The sequence below is a fragment of the Diaporthe batatas genome (genome assembly GCF_019321695.1).
Source record: "Diaporthe batatas strain CRI 302-4 chromosome Unknown Contig00003, whole genome shotgun sequence".
NCBI classification, from domain to species: Eukaryota; Fungi; Ascomycota; class Sordariomycetes; order Diaporthales; family Diaporthaceae; genus Diaporthe; species Diaporthe batatas.
The window spans coordinates 460,523-478,068 of NW_025408550.1; the positions used below are offsets into that span (position 1 = coordinate 460,523).

General features: G+C 45.7%; 4 protein-coding genes across 4 annotated transcripts; 3 read left to right on the top strand and 1 right to left on the bottom strand.

Moving 5' to 3' along the window:
• Positions 1 to 502: 502 nt before the first annotated feature.
• On the top strand, positions 503 to 1,213 carry KVR01_002278 (uncharacterized protein; the record flags this gene model as incomplete). The annotated part of the gene is made up of 2 exons (XM_044789395.1): positions 503 to 516; positions 592 to 1,213. The coding sequence occupies 2 exons, from the start codon at positions 503 to 505 to the stop codon at positions 1,211 to 1,213; spliced, it is 636 nt and encodes a 211-aa protein (XP_044647293.1).
• A 3,885-nt stretch (positions 1,214 to 5,098) lies between these two features.
• Positions 5,099 to 6,053, top strand: KVR01_002890 (uncharacterized protein). The gene has a single exon (XM_044782219.1). The coding sequence runs from the start codon at positions 5,177 to 5,179 to the stop codon at positions 5,888 to 5,890; it is 714 nt and encodes a 237-aa protein (XP_044647905.1). The 5' UTR covers positions 5,099 to 5,176; the 3' UTR covers positions 5,891 to 6,053.
• Positions 6,054 to 8,483: 2,430 nt separating this feature from the next.
• KVR01_003761 (uncharacterized protein) lies at positions 8,484 to 14,074 on the bottom strand. Its single transcript, XM_044792872.1, has 2 exons — positions 13,018 to 14,074; positions 8,484 to 12,933 (listed from the first exon to the last, which is right to left on the bottom strand). The coding sequence occupies exons 1-2, from the start codon at positions 13,717 to 13,719 to the stop codon at positions 8,662 to 8,664; spliced, it is 4,974 nt and encodes a 1,657-aa protein (XP_044648776.1). The 5' UTR covers positions 13,720 to 14,074; the 3' UTR covers positions 8,484 to 8,661.
• A 1,803-nt stretch (positions 14,075 to 15,877) lies between these two features.
• On the top strand, positions 15,878 to 17,293 carry KVR01_003053 (uncharacterized protein; the record flags this gene model as incomplete). The annotated part of the gene is made up of 1 exon (XM_044790418.1): positions 15,878 to 17,293. One exon carries the CDS (start codon positions 15,878 to 15,880, stop codon positions 17,291 to 17,293), a length of 1,416 nt encoding a protein of 471 aa, XP_044648068.1.
• Between the last annotated feature and the right edge of the window lie 253 nt (positions 17,294 to 17,546).

Below are 17,546 nucleotides of genomic sequence, written 5' to 3' on the forward strand. Positions count from 1 at the left end.
CACCGAGCCAGAGCCTGCTGGTCATATTACACCAGGTTGGCTTTTGCAGTCAAGCCCATTTAAAATGCGTCACGCCCCCTCAACTCCTGGCTTCTCGCGTTGAGGGCCTGACTTCGAGCCCTCGAGCGCTCCTCACAGCCATAGTCCGCACCACACCCAGTGGGTCCTCGCAAGCTTAATGGCAAGTTCTTATCCAGCGGAAACCGCCTCTGGGGTAGTTACTTCTTATATACCCCTTCCTGAGGTGTTCACCCCACGAGAATCTTGCAGGTCGATGTTTCGACAATATGGCTCGATTTACATGGCCTACGATCCACTATTCGGACTCGACATTGACAGCGACGTTCAATGTCAGCCTCCAGCTGTCACCACATGGTGGACCCAAGCCAGTCTCGGGAGCCCTGTGTCAGGCGATACCGCCATGTCGATTGGCCCTCTTTCGTGCCCACGCAGCTGGAGGACGGTGGCCCAGTCTGTGAAAGATGTCTCGAGCACAGCAGCAATGTGCTGTCCCCCGTGAGTGGCCGAGCAAACACGGCAAGCATTTCTGCTGATGTGCTCTGTGGGCTGACGTGACATGATATTGACCAGTGGTTACTACCTGGCACATTCCACGAAGGGCGAGGTGGTGGGTGATTGCTTGTCTAATGTCGCCGGCCATTTCTCTGGTGTATTCGCATACATTGATGATGGGTCCGTCTGGTCGGTCTCGACAGGCACCGTGACGGATTTGACGACCGTGGGAGCCGTTGCGGTGATCGGCTGGAATATCAGACAGACGCCGGAGACGGCCAGCACATCACCAACGCTTTCCTCCCCAACGACCGAGTCGCTCTCGTCGACCTCCACGCCGACGACTTCCTCTGCGACATCATCGCCTACATCCACGGGCGGCTGGACGTCCGGCCTGCCACGTGGCGCTGCTGTTGGAATAGGGGTCGGCGTTGGGCTTGGTGTCGTTGGATTAGCATCTCTCATTGCATCCTTTATCCTGATTCGACGTCGAAAGCGCAAGAGAGAAGGTGAGATCAACGGAGACTCAACCCTGCCCGGTGTTGTTGTCGAGGGGAAGCCAGCCGTGGGGGTCCCGCATGGTAACATGGACCAGCCTGGTCCATCAGAGGCTGGCAATGACGGCGCAATACGAGCCTCGGAGCTGCACTCTGAGGATCGGGAGTATCAAAGCGTCACCCCCTCGGAGCTGCATGGCTGACCGCAGGAACGAAAGTACGGACAATGTAAAAGAGACCAGGGGGCAAAGGGTCTGTCGGTCGCACGGAATCCACACGTACCTACTACGCACAGCCCACCATACACACGATGTAGTCTTGCCTTCATGCCTATGTCTATTCTAACTCGGCTGGGACTTCAGATGCTACGATCCAAAGGACAGGGGTCCCCCAACCAGCTTTCCGTTGGGAGTCCACCCACCCCATGCTCGTCAACCTCATAATCTCGGATTCACGCAGTCCACATTTGAATGACAATACTAACTCAGGCCGGTATGAGGATCAAATATGACAGCTAAAGGCATATAAGATAGCCGCAAGACACGAAATAATATCGGAAGGCTGCCGATTGTAAATTGTGCTAGAGTGGCCGTCAATTACCTAGGTACCTAGGAATTCTCTAGATCGCTGGCGGTAGCGATCCGCAGCGGTAGGTGATTGAACTGATGGTGTTACTCATCATTGACTCCTTCGCTCTTTGTGATCTGATGGCCACATTTGAAGGGCCCCCGGCTCCCACATGTTGGCAGTGCAGTGATAACTGCCTGGTCCAATTCTGTGCAACCTCCTGCCTTGGACAGACGGTAGTACTGACTTGGCTCTAACCGACGTACTACGTAGTATTACATGGAAAAGCGGCCTTGTCCCTGTATCTCCCCTGCCAACACCCTATCCATACAACGACCAATTTCCCTGCCCGGGCAAATCGCTTGTCCGCAGCCTCAGCAGTCGCGTTGATTGCTCAGGACCAACCACTGAACTGTACCTGCCTGGGAAGGTTGAGCCTGTCCTTTCCAAAGCAGCCCTGGATATTCCTTGTTTCACCAACACTCTTTTTCAAACTCCGAGTCCAACTAGGTATCCTTGAGGAAGTTACGCTCACCGAGTCAAACTAGTTTTAGCTATAGGCCGTGTCACACTTGTACCAAGCACATACGGCCATAGATACAGGAAAATACGGGATCCCGTCCGCTCTCCCTTAGTCAAGTTTGTAATCGCCGGATTAGTAGTTGGGTCGGTGACGACCAGCGAATACCCGGTGCTGTATGTTTTTGTCTCCATTTTTGCTGCTCCTGCTGGGCAAGCTACCTGGGTGTGGTGTGGGTCTCACTGTGCGTTTCCAATGGTGATACTGAGTCCCCACTGCAGGTACCTGGGTATCCAGTGGAGAATTGCACTTGACGTCAGACTCTGTGGAGAACTTTGACCTCCCCAGACACGGGCGCGATTAACGCCTGAAGAAGGTAGTTCAGATCAGCAGTGTTCAAGTCCTTTGACAAGATCCAATAGAATAGTACACTACATATTATATATAAAAATTAAAAGACCAGCAGTGGATCCATCTCGTTATGCGACGTATGTAAGCAAAGCTCTCCTATCATGATCTAAAGCGAAGTTAATGTGTACACTTAGGTTTCTAAGGTCGACCTGTATGCCTAGGTAAGAATTGTACCTCCGTTGAGGTTGAATCCAATCAGTCATTCAACCTGGAGAAAAAAAAATAGGAATCAATCCTCTGCCTTACTGAATTCCGCACATGGAATTACACAATTTCGGCTTAATGTAGAATTCTCATACTAAGGGCTGGATTGCTAGGGGCTAATAGCTAGTGGGACTTTATTTAAGTAGTTTCATTTTTAATGCTTATATATATAAAATATATATAGTATCTTTATATACTAGTAAACCTTTAATATTGAATATTAAAAGAAATATAATAATAATAATAATAATAATAAAAAGAGAATATAAAATATAAATATATAATTAAGCTTTATATTATATAAATAAAGTTAGAAAGTATTATTAATATTATATTAAAATTATTAATATAAATAATTTAAAAGTTAATAGTTAGTAAAATAATTTAATAATAAAATTAAAATAATTTAAAAATAACTTTTATAAAAGAAAAATTTTATAATATAAACTTTAATAAATTAATTTTTCTTTATTAATATATTTATTATATAATTATTTTAATTTACTTTTATTAAATAAATTAAATTATAACCTTTATTTTCAATATAGAATTATTAATAAAATAATAGTATTATAATAAAAATTTATTTTAAAAGCATTTATAAATAAATTTTATAAAAATTTAAAACTTTTAAAATATTAAATAAAGTTTATTAATTATATATTAAATAAATATTATATAAGAAAGTAAGTTTAAATATTTAAAAATTAACTTTTTAAAATATATTACTTTATTATTAAAGATTTATTTACTTTTATATAATATATAAAGAATTTAATAAAAGAGAGTTTTATAAGAAAATTAATAACTTTTATATATATAAATTTAAAAATATATATTAAGTAATTATTAATTCTATATTAAAATATAAATTAATAATTAATTAAAAAGTTAAAAAATTATAAATAGATAAATATATAATTAAATAAAAAAAATATAATATAATTAAAATTAATTTTATTTTAATATATATAGGTATATATATACCGGTTTTAAATAATTATATTAATTAAAAGTTATAATTTAAACTCTTAACTTTATAGCTATTATTATTATATAACTACTATAGTTAAGAACTAAATAGTTTATAGGTATAGCTTTTACTATTTATGTGGGAATAGTAGGCTGCAGTGGATTTTTAGTACCTACTCCGCAAGGAGTGGGTAAGTAAAAGCCGAGGCCCACGGGTAACCTCTAACTATGCCCTAAAATAACACAACAAAAACATCTATCACCGGCCTCCTCGCCAACTACACATATTATACCTATCAAAGTCAGCCAGCCCCTCTAACAAATTCCCACTACCACTAACGCCTCACTCTCCCTGCATTATAGGAGGTATGGGTTTGGCTTAGTTAAAAGTTCTATCCATACCTCCTTATAAGTCTCAGGCTTTACACCATCCTACCAAACCATATAACTAATACCCAAATACTTCTCACAAACTTTTCAACTTTATATCCTAGACACCCAAACCAACACCAGCCAGGAAAAATACCCAAATAACAATTACCAATGTAATAAAGAGAATATTAAACCAATTTAATAAGCGCAAAGCCATTAAACTTAGTTGGTCTTGCTACTTCAAACTAATATAATTACTAGCAAGCATAGCAATATTAACAACCAAAACTGCCATAATAACAACCCTCCATATTTAAATATCCTTGCTAATATATAAAACCCCTTTTAATATAATAGCCATAAATGCAAATAAAGCAGCAAGCTAATAGAAAAGAAAGCCTTGGTTAGGGTTATAAGCCAAAAAAGGTGGCGGAATAAAGGCATCCAACATAACTTAAGGCGTAAATAAAAGCGCGTATATTAAAACCAATAGTACGGCAAAATCTAGCCATAAAAACCAAAATTAATAAAAGATGTAAATATTTGGAAGCGCCATAGTATCAGTTAAATGTGTGGTAATGAGTGTATGGTGATAAGTGTGTGGTAATGAGTGTAAGGGGGAAGAGAAGACTCGTTGGGCGCGATTGGAAAGCGGAGTAAAAATGTGAAGGCTTAGCGAGCACCCTGCATCAGCTGGTTGTCTCACCTCACCAACCGGTCTTGGCCCCTGCACGCGCTGTTTGCACTATGTCTATTTACGCAGTACTGTATTCTCTTTTCACTGTTATTGGGACTGTATTTCTTTAAACGCTGGGTCTTGAGCGTTTACCACTATATGAAGGCGCCACGTACATTTTACATGTATGGGGATTCAAAACGAAACCACCACCACTCTTTACGCAAAGAATTAACTTGTGCAGAGGCACTGCACAAGGCCTGCAGGTAAGCTCACCCAAAGTGGTCCGTGCGTGGGCGTTGGCTAAAACCTCTCCACCGACCCCCCGACTCCTGAGCCTCAAATCTTTGCATACACGTCACCATGGCAAACCCTGTAGAATCAGACTCGACACAATTTTTCGCCCCAGAGAATTTAGAAGAAAGTCCCATCACGTGCAAAAAGATGTCCTACGCGGACGCAGTCATAGGCCATGAGCTCCACAACTTCTTGGGCGGTAAGGTGATCGAACACACCACCGCCGCCGGTGAGATTCTGGCACTCAAAGTCAAGACCAGATCAGGTCTGCAACGCTCTGAGGCCGACTTGATGCATTACGCCGCTTCTCATGGTGTGCTTGCCCCGAAAGTTCGCGGTGTCTTTGACGTCCAAACCAAGCCGAGGGCGAGGGTCATGGTCAGTGAGCGTGTGCCCGGAGTGCCTCTTGCCCAAATATGGGAGACCGCTTCCGAGTCCGAGAAAGCAAGCTATAAAGATCAGCTCCGAATTCAGCTGAAGAGAATGCGCGACTGTACGCAGCCATTTATTGGTCGCGTAAAGATGTCTGGGAAGCGGAAACAGACTTACAATATCTACGATCGCCTCCGCACGACGTATTGTGGGCCATTTGAGACCGAAAATGAATTTGACGACTGGTGCCTGGCCCGTGTGCTTCCGAAAGTCGGCCTTCTTTCTCGGTACAAATGGAAGCGCTTTATCGAGCGGGAGCAACATCATGCTTCTGGTAGATTCGTCTTGACGCATGGAGACCTAACGCCACGGAATATCATGGCGCACGACGGCAAAATCACGGGGATTATCGACTGGGAGAGAGGCGGGTTCTTCCCTGAATACGCTGAGTACATATATGTATGCATTTGCTATGGCGCTGGGCCATAGTATTGAGGATTGGTGGTTGCCAGTGCTGAAGGACATCCTGCAACCTTGCTCTGAGCAAAGAGTCAAGTTGACGAGACTAGTGGAGAACAAAGGGTGGTAGAAGAGACTTCTGGAAATTGTGTTGCCTAATACAGCAGTAGATTACACAGATTTCTGAGCCGGGGTTGTTTTTAAGTGGTGGTAATAGTTCGGCAGAAGTTATAGCCTTCGTCCAATGTGTTAGTAGCCCCATCTGATATATAATTATTTTTAATGGTGAAGGCATCATAATGATAACTCAATGTGCAGACTGGAAACATGATCAAGTCTACGGAGCGGCGCTCAAGAATCTGTTCGACCATGTCAAAAGACGGGGCTCTAGACTCACAACGTGCAGTCGATTGCGGCCCTCTGGAATGCCATGAAACTGACCGAAAACACTTCCGATGACTTATCCGTCTGAATACATGCCAGCGTGTATATTCCGGTCTCGAACAGCCATGGTAACTGGGGGTAATAGGTTGAGTCCTTAACTTCGTAGCCGCCACTACTGCAAAGCCGTTGCTGCTGAGAAGTAAACTGCTTATGATTCCAACCTATACCACCTAAATTAAAGAAATGCTCTATCTGTTCATAGGCTGCAGCTTTCCAAATATGCTTTGGCTACCTTGTGGTCCAGTCTTTGCTCTGCCCAAGGTTGCAATGAAGGTACCTTAACTCATTGTACTGGTCCTTTGATGGCTAATTCTCACTTCGACACTAAAGCTGGAGACTCTCACCATAGTTAATGGAGTTCAGGTCTTCGATTGCATGAAAGGTCGGGTGCGTCGGTGACTGGCAGTGATAAGTAACGTTATGAAGAAGGTTTATGTGACAAGTCGATCTGATGCCTGGAATGTGACCATCGAATCCCCCCAGTGACTGAACCCATATTTTCAGGACCGTCAATGTTTCTGGGATGCGAAAAACTGGATGGAGGCATAGTGAGTCACAGGGCAGAGGCGCGTGGACAGCTCCACGTAGCAGCAATGCAAGTCAAGAAGCAAGGCAGGCCGTTTCCGCTTACCTATAAGAACTGCTTCAGAGCGCAGTCTGTATTCGTTTGCGATCGAGTAACCTCGCACACCAACACACTTGGAGCCCTCCAACAGCAGAACTCACACTCCATACTTTTGACCTTGACGTTGCTCTCCACAGTCCGTCTGCTCTCTTTAAAGGTCTTCATCTCGGGCTTCTCACATTATCCCCGTTATTCGAGCGGCTTCAGCACAAAGAACAAGAATCATCGTAACCTATGTGAAACCCTAACACCATCCCCAACCATGGACAATACCAACCATACCATGGCACCGGTACCAGCCCAAAGTGTGCCAGGCACTGAGTCTGTCCCCACCGACCAAGTCTTGAACTCCTATATGAGAGGAACACCCTGCGGCAGAGTATGTGGTACATCCAGCCCTGAAGTTATCGAGGAACTCCTCAAGTAGAACTTGAGCGACTCCTCGGCTCCTTCCACGGCCCAATCATCTCCAGTTCAGGTCCCACGTCTCCAGCTCCAGGCTCCCAAAGAGCTGCTCCTTGTGGTCAAGAACCACCCAGTCGTCGGACTGATGTCCCTGGTCCAGACTTCATCCGACACTAATACAGACGTTGGCAAACGTCGTTGAGTTGAACAGCCTTCGCCCCTCGCCGCACAAATCTCTCAGGCCATCAACGCCCATACTTCTCCTGCCGAGCGGATTGGCTTCAACTTCGTCTATCTCCTGCCTTATACCATCCCTCATCCCGATCCCGACAAACTGCCTTGTGCTCCGCTGCTGCTGGTTCGTATCCTCCCTCGCAGCCCTCTGACCCGCGACTGGAACCGCGGTATCACTGCCGCGTATGCCGATCGCCGGGTGCTTGAGACGTTCGGTCTGGATGACATGCACTGCCTCCTCGTTGAGGGTTAGACCGGTCGAGTCATCTGTCTGCCCTGGCGCTATGACTGTCCCAGGACGAAGGAGTTCACCCATCTTCGCAATTCTGCCACCGCCATAATCAGCAAATCTTCGTCAACGGCAAGGACTGATACGGAAAAGGATACGCAGTTGGATCGCATGGACCTTCTCCAGGTTGTGAGGGAACTGCGCGGATAGCACATAATATGGACATTACAGGTGCTACTCAATGTTCCGATTGAGACAGTCATGGGAGAGGTTGCGGAGCAAAGGAGGGTACTCGTTTCAATGACGGTGTAAGAGACGATGACTTCGGGAGTCCTATTTTGAGGGAGGGCATAGTACACCTAGGTGCTAGAAAACAGCCGTATGTAAGCATCCAGGCTGTACACCTCCTCACCACAACTCGCCATTCATAGTAAGGTAAGCTTTGCTGATCAGCTCATACGTATTAATTCACCTCTCTGATTCGTCTCCCTGAACGTGAGAGGCACCGTATGCCCCGGGGCAAAGGATAGCTCGTCGCTGACCTGATCTGAGGTTCGCAGCATGCCGAGGTATCCCGAGGTCAGCTGAAAAGGCTGCAAGATAGTGGCTTTTGTCGATCTGAAAGCGTGTTCTTTAGAGAGTCGAGATTTATTATAGGGCGGGAAACGGAGGCCATGAGCGGAAAGCGGGGAGATTTGTCTCAAAATGGAGACTGCTCTATTCTACTTATTTCTAATAGCCTTATACAAATCAAACACATGGTCGAGTATTTAATGTAATTAAATAAGAATTCATCGAACCAAACACGCGAACCAATATTATAACGACCTAAGTATTGGAAAATGCTTGAGAACCCACTCTAAGTCATGTGTCCCACAGAGGATTGTCTTTCCCTAGCGGGTCAGGACACACATCCTCGTTAAACTTGAACAGCAGCACAGCGCCCGACTCACACCCAATCACCACCTTGTAACTCGATACAAAAGCTGTGGAGACACCATCGCTGTTGGGACGATATTGCTTAGGCAAAAAGATCAGGTTATGGCCCTTGTAAGTGATCCAGAACGAGTCATTTTCCCCATCCCGGCTCATGCGTACGCCGTATGGAAACCATCCCGGTGGGGGCAGACGCGCTTCTGCAGAAGTTGAAAGATGTTGGGCGCCACCCTCAGTCAGGACGTAGTCCGTCAAATGACCAAAGAAACGCATGGAACGGTGTGTTCCTGTTTCTGCCCGGATTTCCTTGACGAGCTCACCTGATCGCCAATTCCAGATCTTCATAACACTGTCGCGCGAGGCCGAGATGATGCTATTGTCGTCAGGTAAGAAGGCCAGACTGCGGGTGTCCTCACAGGGCCCCAGCCTCTTACCAAAATCGTCTTGATCCAGCCCCCGCGAAGGTCGCAAGTCCCACACGAGGATGTAGGGGTCGTCTCCTGCAGACGCGAGATACGACTCGTTCGTCATCTCCTTTTCGTTTGGAGACGGAGAGAAGACGACGCAATAGACGTAGTCGGTGTGGCCTTTAAGAGCAACAGACTTGTACTTCTCCTTCCCTCCATCTGGTTCTTCGTCAAAGCCGCTATCCCAAAGCCGCACTGTCCTATCGTCCGAACCCGAGGCTATTCGCTTCCCGTCCGGCGAGAAGACAGCGGACCGCACCCAGTCTCGGTGACCCTCAAGTTCGCACTTCAAGTTTTGCTCGTCACTGTGTACGTCCCAGAGAAGGATTTCGTTCTCCAAGGCCGTTGACAGGAGCATATCCGAGGTCGGCGAGAAGGCAAGCCATAGGATTTGTCCATCGTGCGGAGGGCTTCCTTTTTCGGGGCGTTTGAGCTCTCTTATAAAAGATCCCGTTTCCCCGTTCCAGAGAAAGAGGCGTCCTTCATCGCATCCCGAGGCAATAAACCTTCCATCTCGCGATAGTGTCACAAAGCTAACGGGGCTTGTGTGCCGGGTTGGCTGACAATCCCCATCAGTGGAATCGCCGTGCGCGTCGATGTCCCACAGACTAATTATGCCATCCATTGACGCTGACGCAAGATGTTGAGCGGCGACTGGCGAAAATGCCACGCATAATACCTCCCGCTCGTGTCCTTTCAACACTCGCCTGGATTTGGACCCGTCGCCTCCAAGGTCCCAGATCCTGATCTCCCTGTCCGCCGAGCCAGAAGCGATGCGTGAACCATCTGCAGAGAATGAGACTGTCTTAACGGCGTCGGCATGCCCTGAAAATACCTTCGGTGTTTCTTCCTTGGATTCCAGGTCCCAAACGAGGACTTCAGACGAATATGAGCCTGCTGCCAAGTATCGCGAGTCTGGAGAGAACTGAGGGTTCCTTGGGCTGTACTCGGATATGAGCGGGCGTATGTGTCCGTCAAACGTGTTTAGAAGGTGTATAGTATTGGAGGCCCCAACCACAGCCAGTGAAGAGCCATCGTCGGAAATCGCAACATTTGCAAGGTAGTCGACCTCTGGAATCTTCCATATTTTGTACTCGTATGATGGGAGGCTCCAAACAGCCACAGCCAACTCCGTTACAGTAGCCAGGAAGGTTCCGTTGCGCGAGAAGGCAATGTCCTGAAAGCTGGTCTCCGAGGTCTCCTCTCCGAGGTCAGATGGTTTAAGAATCTTTCGCAGAATGTAAGTCATGTTGTCCCAGACGGCGATGGAGCCACCTCCCAAGGCTGCCATAAAGCCCATTGAAGAGTATGTGACCCGGTGGATCCAGCCGTCCTCTTTTAGGAGGACGTTCCGCAGCTCTCCATTCTGAGTATCCCAGATGCGTATGGTGTAATCGTCAGATGCTGATGCTAGGAATCGGCCATCCGGAGAGTATTCGCAACTCCGAACCCAGTCTCGATGTCCCTTCAACGAAAACAACTGAGGGTTTGAGTTGCGACCAACATCCGGAGGCAAACTTAACCATGGGAGTAGTCTGCGCCGGTAGTAATCTCTCAGAAGTGTATTATTGAGGTAAAACAATAGACTGTTTACCACCTTGAGCATTGGTGGGCCATGTGATGCTTGGTGGAGCTGGAGCACCCGAATAGCATCTCGGATCAGTAGAAGGCAACCGTCGAACATTGAAAGAGCGGGACTTCCTTGGGAATCATATGATTTGAGTCTCGTCTCGAGCCTCAGCAATTCAGTGAGAGCCCGCGGTAAATCTTTACTGGATGCCAGGGATTCTAGCCACGGAAGGAAGTGTCCGTCAAGGAAGTTCATGACAATGAGCCGGTGTTGTGGCAACACCTCGGTACTTGAAAGATGTCGGATCCAATTTATCGTTGCGTAGTGAGAGGATAGGGGCTCCAGAATGCTTCCAGTCTCCAAGGATCCTGCTAGAAATTCTAAGCAGCTTTGGGTGACTTCAGCGTGCCTTCGTGATGAACTAATGAGGACATCGCTTTCAGACTGCAGGAATCGCCGCGCAGAACTGTGTAAGAAGCATACAGCACCATCCACAACTTTGAGGAATGTGAAACACCTCTTCTGTATGAAGAGGCCAAGGTCGAGCCCGGGCGGTAGTTGTGCGATGGCCTTAAGCTCTTCGATGAGGAGGGGGCGGAAGGCCATGGCAGCAAACTGAAGAATTCTTTCGCAATAAATGGCGTCGTGCCAGGGAAGCTTGGCTGTCTCTCCAAGAGAATGTCGGTAGAATGCACTTACTCCCTCGGGTAGGCCATTGAGGATGTGAAGTATATTCCACGGGGTCCCATAGCCCTCAATGACATTGAGTGCCAGATTGATCCACAAAAAATTCCCTTTTGACTTTGCGAGAAAAGCCACCTGGGCTTCGGATTGAGACTGTATCCCTTGGGTTGGATCTCGAGTAAGCTTCTGGATCCCTGAAGCGACGTGATGTTCCGCGGCTGGCTGCAGTGCGACCGTCTCGGCGTCCAGGTCTAGATGAAGCTGGCCCTCTCTCACTCTGCCATCTTTTGCTAGAGAGTCGATGGAAAGCAGCCATCGTACTTTAGTTGAATCCTCTGTTGTTGCTGAAATAAGAGCAGTGAGTTGATTTATCGCAGATTCTTTTGTGTCCGCAGAGTCGTTACCGGTGGAGCAGTCGTCAGCTGAGTCCACGACGAAGTATGCGGGAAGAAAGTTTTCATCCTTGATCATAGAGTGAAGCACCTCCGACATAACAGGAAAGGTAGATTGACCATTGGAATCCTCCCGCCCGATCAACTCATTCTTTTTGTCGAGATGATGTCGCAGATCGTCCTGCCTTTTCAGTATCTGGTCAACCAAGCTGGTTACCACCATTGCAAGACTGTCGGAGCCCTGATCCTCACCACAACACAAGACCGAATACAACGCGTTGTTTCCACTGATCTTCCGTTCACTTAGCAGTAGCTTTCGGGCAATTGCTGCCAAAATTGTAGTTTTTCCGGCACCGGGACCGCCGCTCACCCAGAGCACGCGATTATCGTTCTTTGACCCCCAGTCTTGTAATTTCTGGAGTGTACTGGTCAAAAGCTCGCTGACATTGTCGTAAAAGTGATCCAGGTCTACAGTCTTCCAGAACTGCGGAATAGAAACTTCTTCGGAGCTATCAGCCGAACTCACGTTGGAGCTGTTGAATAATTCGACTACAGCTTCTTCGGTCTCGTCATCACTCGTTTCTGCTTCCGTGGTCCGCAGGGCAGTCTCGGACTCGATCTCGGACTCGATCTCGGACTCAGCCTTGGATTCAGTCTCTGATTCAGCTTCGGATCCAGTCTCTGATTCAGCTTCGGATCCGGCGTTTTCATTTGAATGTGGATGGGCAACAAAGTCGGTCGACTCAAAGAGTCGCCTCAATTGCAAATCAATCTGCTGCCCCTCTATGCTTGCCGGCAGAGCATTCTCCTTATCCGAAAGGACAGCCTTCAGCGCTTCTGCATCAGCGAAGTCGAGCTCGTCGAAATATGGCCCGCTAGTACATATGATCTGCAGGCAGTGATAAAGAACTGTCCGGTACAGATTTAAGAGGGCGTGTTCCAGGCCTTTGAAGTCCACGCGTGTTCCTGAAGTATTGTCGCGGGGCAAAAGGTCCGAGAACAGACAATACCACTCCAGTCTGGAAAGTATGGAGGCGATGCCGGGGAAGATTCCGCGTGGAAACCTTTCTGGGTGATTGAAAGCAGCCTGCCCGGGGTTAGCACTCATTTGATCGACTGCGAAAAGGCGCTCAACCTCTGCGGGTGGATACGGAAATGTCGTTTGTCTTACCTCTAAGCTAAGACATACAGCAACCCAAGGCAAAGAAGGCTGCGATATCTTCTTCCAAGCATCCCGGACGAGAGAAACTGATTTCTCCCAATCGTCTCCTCCGTCTGTTGCGGGGAGGTGCTTGGTAAACCAGGATTCCAGTACCGCGTCCATGCGCTTTTGAAGAGTTCCTCCGGCGGTCTCATGAGAACTGATAACCTTGATGTCTTCATCCGTCTCAGCTAATTTATCTTCTTGGCCGAGGTAGCCGGAAAGGATCTCTTCATAGTGATCAAAGTGTTTGGGATGATTGGCCTTGATCTCATGATATGCTGTGGCCCACAACTGAAATGCGTCAGCAGTGTTGTTCCGGAGGCTCGAAAATTGAGGTGGCGATGTTGGAGGCTGAGATTGAGCATCTTGGCTCCGGTCGCCACGTGACAAAGGTTCTGGATGATGTGCTCCAGGTAGAGACTCTGGCACGGACTCCGGCAACGACGCGCTGACCGAGTAGGGTTGAGCTCTGATACCCGCTGACGACATGGGCTTATCGGTCTGACCTCCGGAGGCAAGATCCTGTGAGCGAGCAGTCGAAGACCGTGATGGAGAATTACGCCCTGGCAAGGGAGCTTTTTTCTCTCGAGCCAAAGTCTTCCTCAAAAGCTCGCGGAAGACGAACTTTGTCGGCTTGGCTTCGACAGTCTTAGGGGGGGCTTCTTCCATGTTGCTGTTTCATCAACTTTTACGGAGTCCAATAGTATTGTGCACAATAATCAATGAACAATTGAGGGATGAGGATGGAGAGCATCGGTTGATCGAAGAACGACCGGAGTGATGGGCTGACGGCAGAACTGCACGTGCGGGCACATTTCCACGCTATGTGCCTGACCATTTGAATCCGGTGCCTCGGTGCTCAGTGTACATCCAATGCACAACGTGATCTGTGCCTCCCGGTCTCATCCATGGGATGGACACACACAAGGTTGTACAGTACAGACCCAAAGAGGGTAAGAACGACACCCCGCCACACAGTGAAGATTTAGTATCTATCTAAGCACGGAGCTTTCCGCCATTCAGCTCGCAGCAACATCATGCAATGCATGACCTCATGCGTGAATCAATATTTAATTTTTGGTGTGCAACTTCGGGCGCTCATCGGGCTGAAAAGCCGGGCTGATCTCGGCCGGGGGCGGAACTTGCCCGACTGCATGCAGGTCAGGAAGGGGTCTGTCTGATTGCGGGCGGCAACACCCCGGGCCAGTCGGCCAATAGATACGTATTAGAAATCAAGGGTAAATAGGATATGATCAATTATTTATTTTTCTAATATTATAATAAGTATGAAAGATAAGATTTATATTTATAGTTTATTATTAATATTAAATACTTATAATATGATAAATATATTAATCTTTAAAGTAAAATATATAAATTATTAATAATAAAAGTTATAAAAAATAAAAGAAAAAGTATTAAAATTTATATATTCTTTATTTATTAATATTAAAAATAAAAGCTTATATAATTAAAGTATAATTAAATTATTTAATAAATTTAATTTTATAATACTTTTAAAATATTTAAAATAAAATATTATAATTAAATATATAATTAAAATATTATAAGTTTTAAATATTTTATTTTAATATTTAATAATATATTAATCTTAATACTTATAAAGACTTTTATAATATATTAAATAAAATACTTTAATTAGTTAATCTTTTTATTATTTTTATAAATTAATCTTACATTATTTTATATTATTCTATAAGTATATATTCTTTAATTTATAAATAGAAAGATCCTTCTAAGTATAAAGTTAAAAGATTTATAATTATAATTTTCTAACTAATTTTATTTAATTATTTTATTATATTATAACTTAATCTAACTTTATTTAAACCTTTTCTTAAACTTTATAAAAGCTTTTATTTCTATAAATATAAACTTTAAATTAAAACTTTTAAACTTAAGTTTAAGATTTTTATAAATCTTAATATACTTTAAATTAAACTTATAATTTCTTAACTTTTTAGAAATATATTAATTATTTTAAATACTAATAACTTCTTTTAAAGTAGAAGTCTACCTTTATATAATTATAAACTTAATTATTAATAGTTATTTCTTCTTTTATAAAACTATTAAAACTATAAACCTAGATACTATATATAATAATAAAGTATAGTTACCTTATCTAGTTATCTCTTAATTCGGCTAAGTAACTACTTTTAAATAGTTTTACTTATAGAGTTAATAGATAGGTATTTACTATAAAGTAGAGCTAAAACCCTTAAGGGAATAATAGCTTTATTTTTATCTATTTTAACTAACTTATATTTATATTTAAGTTATATAATAACCTTATATATAGTGCTTAATAATATTAAGATTAACCTATAATCTATGATAGCTTTAACCTTTAATAAGCTAATAGTGCTAGCCTAAATAGACTAGGTATAGCCTAGTGTACTAGTGTAGGCAGGTGTCTTTTAATAATAGACGGTATTATAAATATAGATTGTAAAGTTACTATAAAAAGTTCTATATAGTAAACTTAGTTAAGCTAATTTTTAAAAGATATATTATATTTTATCTCTCTAGGCCCCTAACTATTTACTTCCAGCTTAGTAGTGGAATTAAAAAAATATGAATAGTTTATAGATAGAAAGATAGTAAAGGGTAGGAAAAGTGGTCCTAATTGTTAGAGTTGGATAGCATGTGTGTGCAGTCGCCGACTTAATCTTCAGTCACCCGACTAACGGGAACAGAATTCTGTATATTAGCCGATTACACTTACTCCTTTCTCCTTACCTCTACACCGATTTCTTGAGCACATTCTCGGAGGACGCTACAGTGTCAGATCAACCCCGCAATGATGAGTGACAGTGGTGAACACGAGGACGTTGGGGGGGTCGACTCTTTTGACGAAGACCTGGATCCGACTGAGGACCTATTTTTTCCCCTTTTGGAGCACACGAATGCGCCCGCTGCTGCTGAGCAGGGGCAAACGAAGTCATATCACGTCAAGCAAGACAGCCCCGAGCTGTACGCCCACCGAAACTCGGATTACTCCATTAAGGTGCAGCGTCTCCTCTGGATCGATGGCCAGGAAAAAGCGCAGGAATGGATTAATGACCCTGACACGAAAAAACCAATCAAGCGAGAGGTAGTGCGCGATTCGACACTTGTTGTGCTCAAAATTCAAATGTGCTCTGAGAGAGCCGACCAGAGATTCAAGTGGATGAAAGCGACCCTTTCCCTGGAAGATGGCAGACGCGGTGGAGAGAACCACCCGGAAGTTGAAGCATGGGCGCCTTGGCGCGAGCTGGAGCGCGGCAACGAAGTAGTCGGTCACCACGAGGTCGCGAAGCAAGTAGAGGCAGGCGCCAAGTTGGGGTATCAGGGCAGTGATATTTCAGTTGGGCGAGGTCGGCAAGAAAGCATATCGTGGGAAAAGACCCACTTCGACGTGGGTCACTCCTCAGCTGGATCCAAGGACGGCAAGCAGAACAGTGTGACGTGGTACACTGAGGAGAACGACCTACAAAACCAAGGAATCAAGCCTGAGGTGTGGGTTTCCGCCCTGTTCTCGCGGTCATCGCCGGCACCATATCTAGTCAAGTTTGACATCTATGTACACGCCGGCAAACTCGACGAATTTCATCATAAGACCAAAAGATTCTTTGGCATTGGGCCAGGGCGCACGAAAGCCTTCTTCGTCACACCCGGAAAGCAGCAGATTATTAAGGGCGAAGGGGTGGACATGATGGACGGCATCGACGTCGGCGACTTTGGCAAACTGAGAGATAAGGCGCTGAACACGAGCCTCCACGTAACCTGGGGCCTGACGGCCCACAACAAAAACAGTCATACTTTGGCTGCGGACATCGGGGCCATGGAGACCCCCAAGGCTGCATATTTTGCCAAGGGCCCGGGGAAAGAGGCCAAGGAAGGAGCCGAGAAGCCCCCCGAGCAGGTGAAAGCAGCGGAGGAAGAGGGAAAGGAATGGATCAAGAAGGCGATTCCCTCTGGATTTCATGAGAGCTCGCCTTCCATGTCGTGCCGCAGACCTTCAGCACAGACTTGGCCGGCGCTTACGACTGCTGGCATTACAGAGTACACCCGACTTGTGGCGGTCGAAGGTCGTGTCGCAGACACCGAAGCCCGCATAGCCGCCCAGGACAAGTTCATTCTGCAGTTGCAGCGTGAGCTCATGTCCAAGGATGTGCAATTGGCTAAGATGGAGCAGGCAATTCAACAGCTCGCCACCTTACGGTCCGGGCCAGCCTGATATTGAGGGGTTGGTGAGAGAACAGGGAAGGGATGTGCGATCGCCGACCACTTGCAGGTCAGGACTTGCTTCTTGTGTTTGTTTCCCGCAGCAGAATCTCTTCAACAATTTGCTGCAGATCCCGTAATCAGCAGCTTGCATGAGCTGAAAGCTGCTGCATGCCAGGATCAACTCGGTGAACCTCGTGTTACGGAGTACTTTTCAAAAAAGAAGAATGGGGTGGGGGGCCTCAAAGGACGCTCAAATAGGAAGG

Coding starts and splice junctions, on each gene's coding strand:
- KVR01_002890 (XM_044782219.1), top strand. CDS start 5,177: ATGTCCTACGCGGACGCAGTCATAGGCCATGAGCTCCACAACTTCTTG.
- KVR01_003761 (XM_044792872.1), bottom strand. CDS start 13,719: ATGGAAGAAGCCCCCCCTAAGACTGTCGAAGCCAAGCCGACAAAGTTC. Junction 12,934..13,017: donor CTGTATGTCTTAGCTTAGAG/GTAAGACAAACG, acceptor AACCCCGGGCAG/GCTGCTTTCAATCACCCAGA.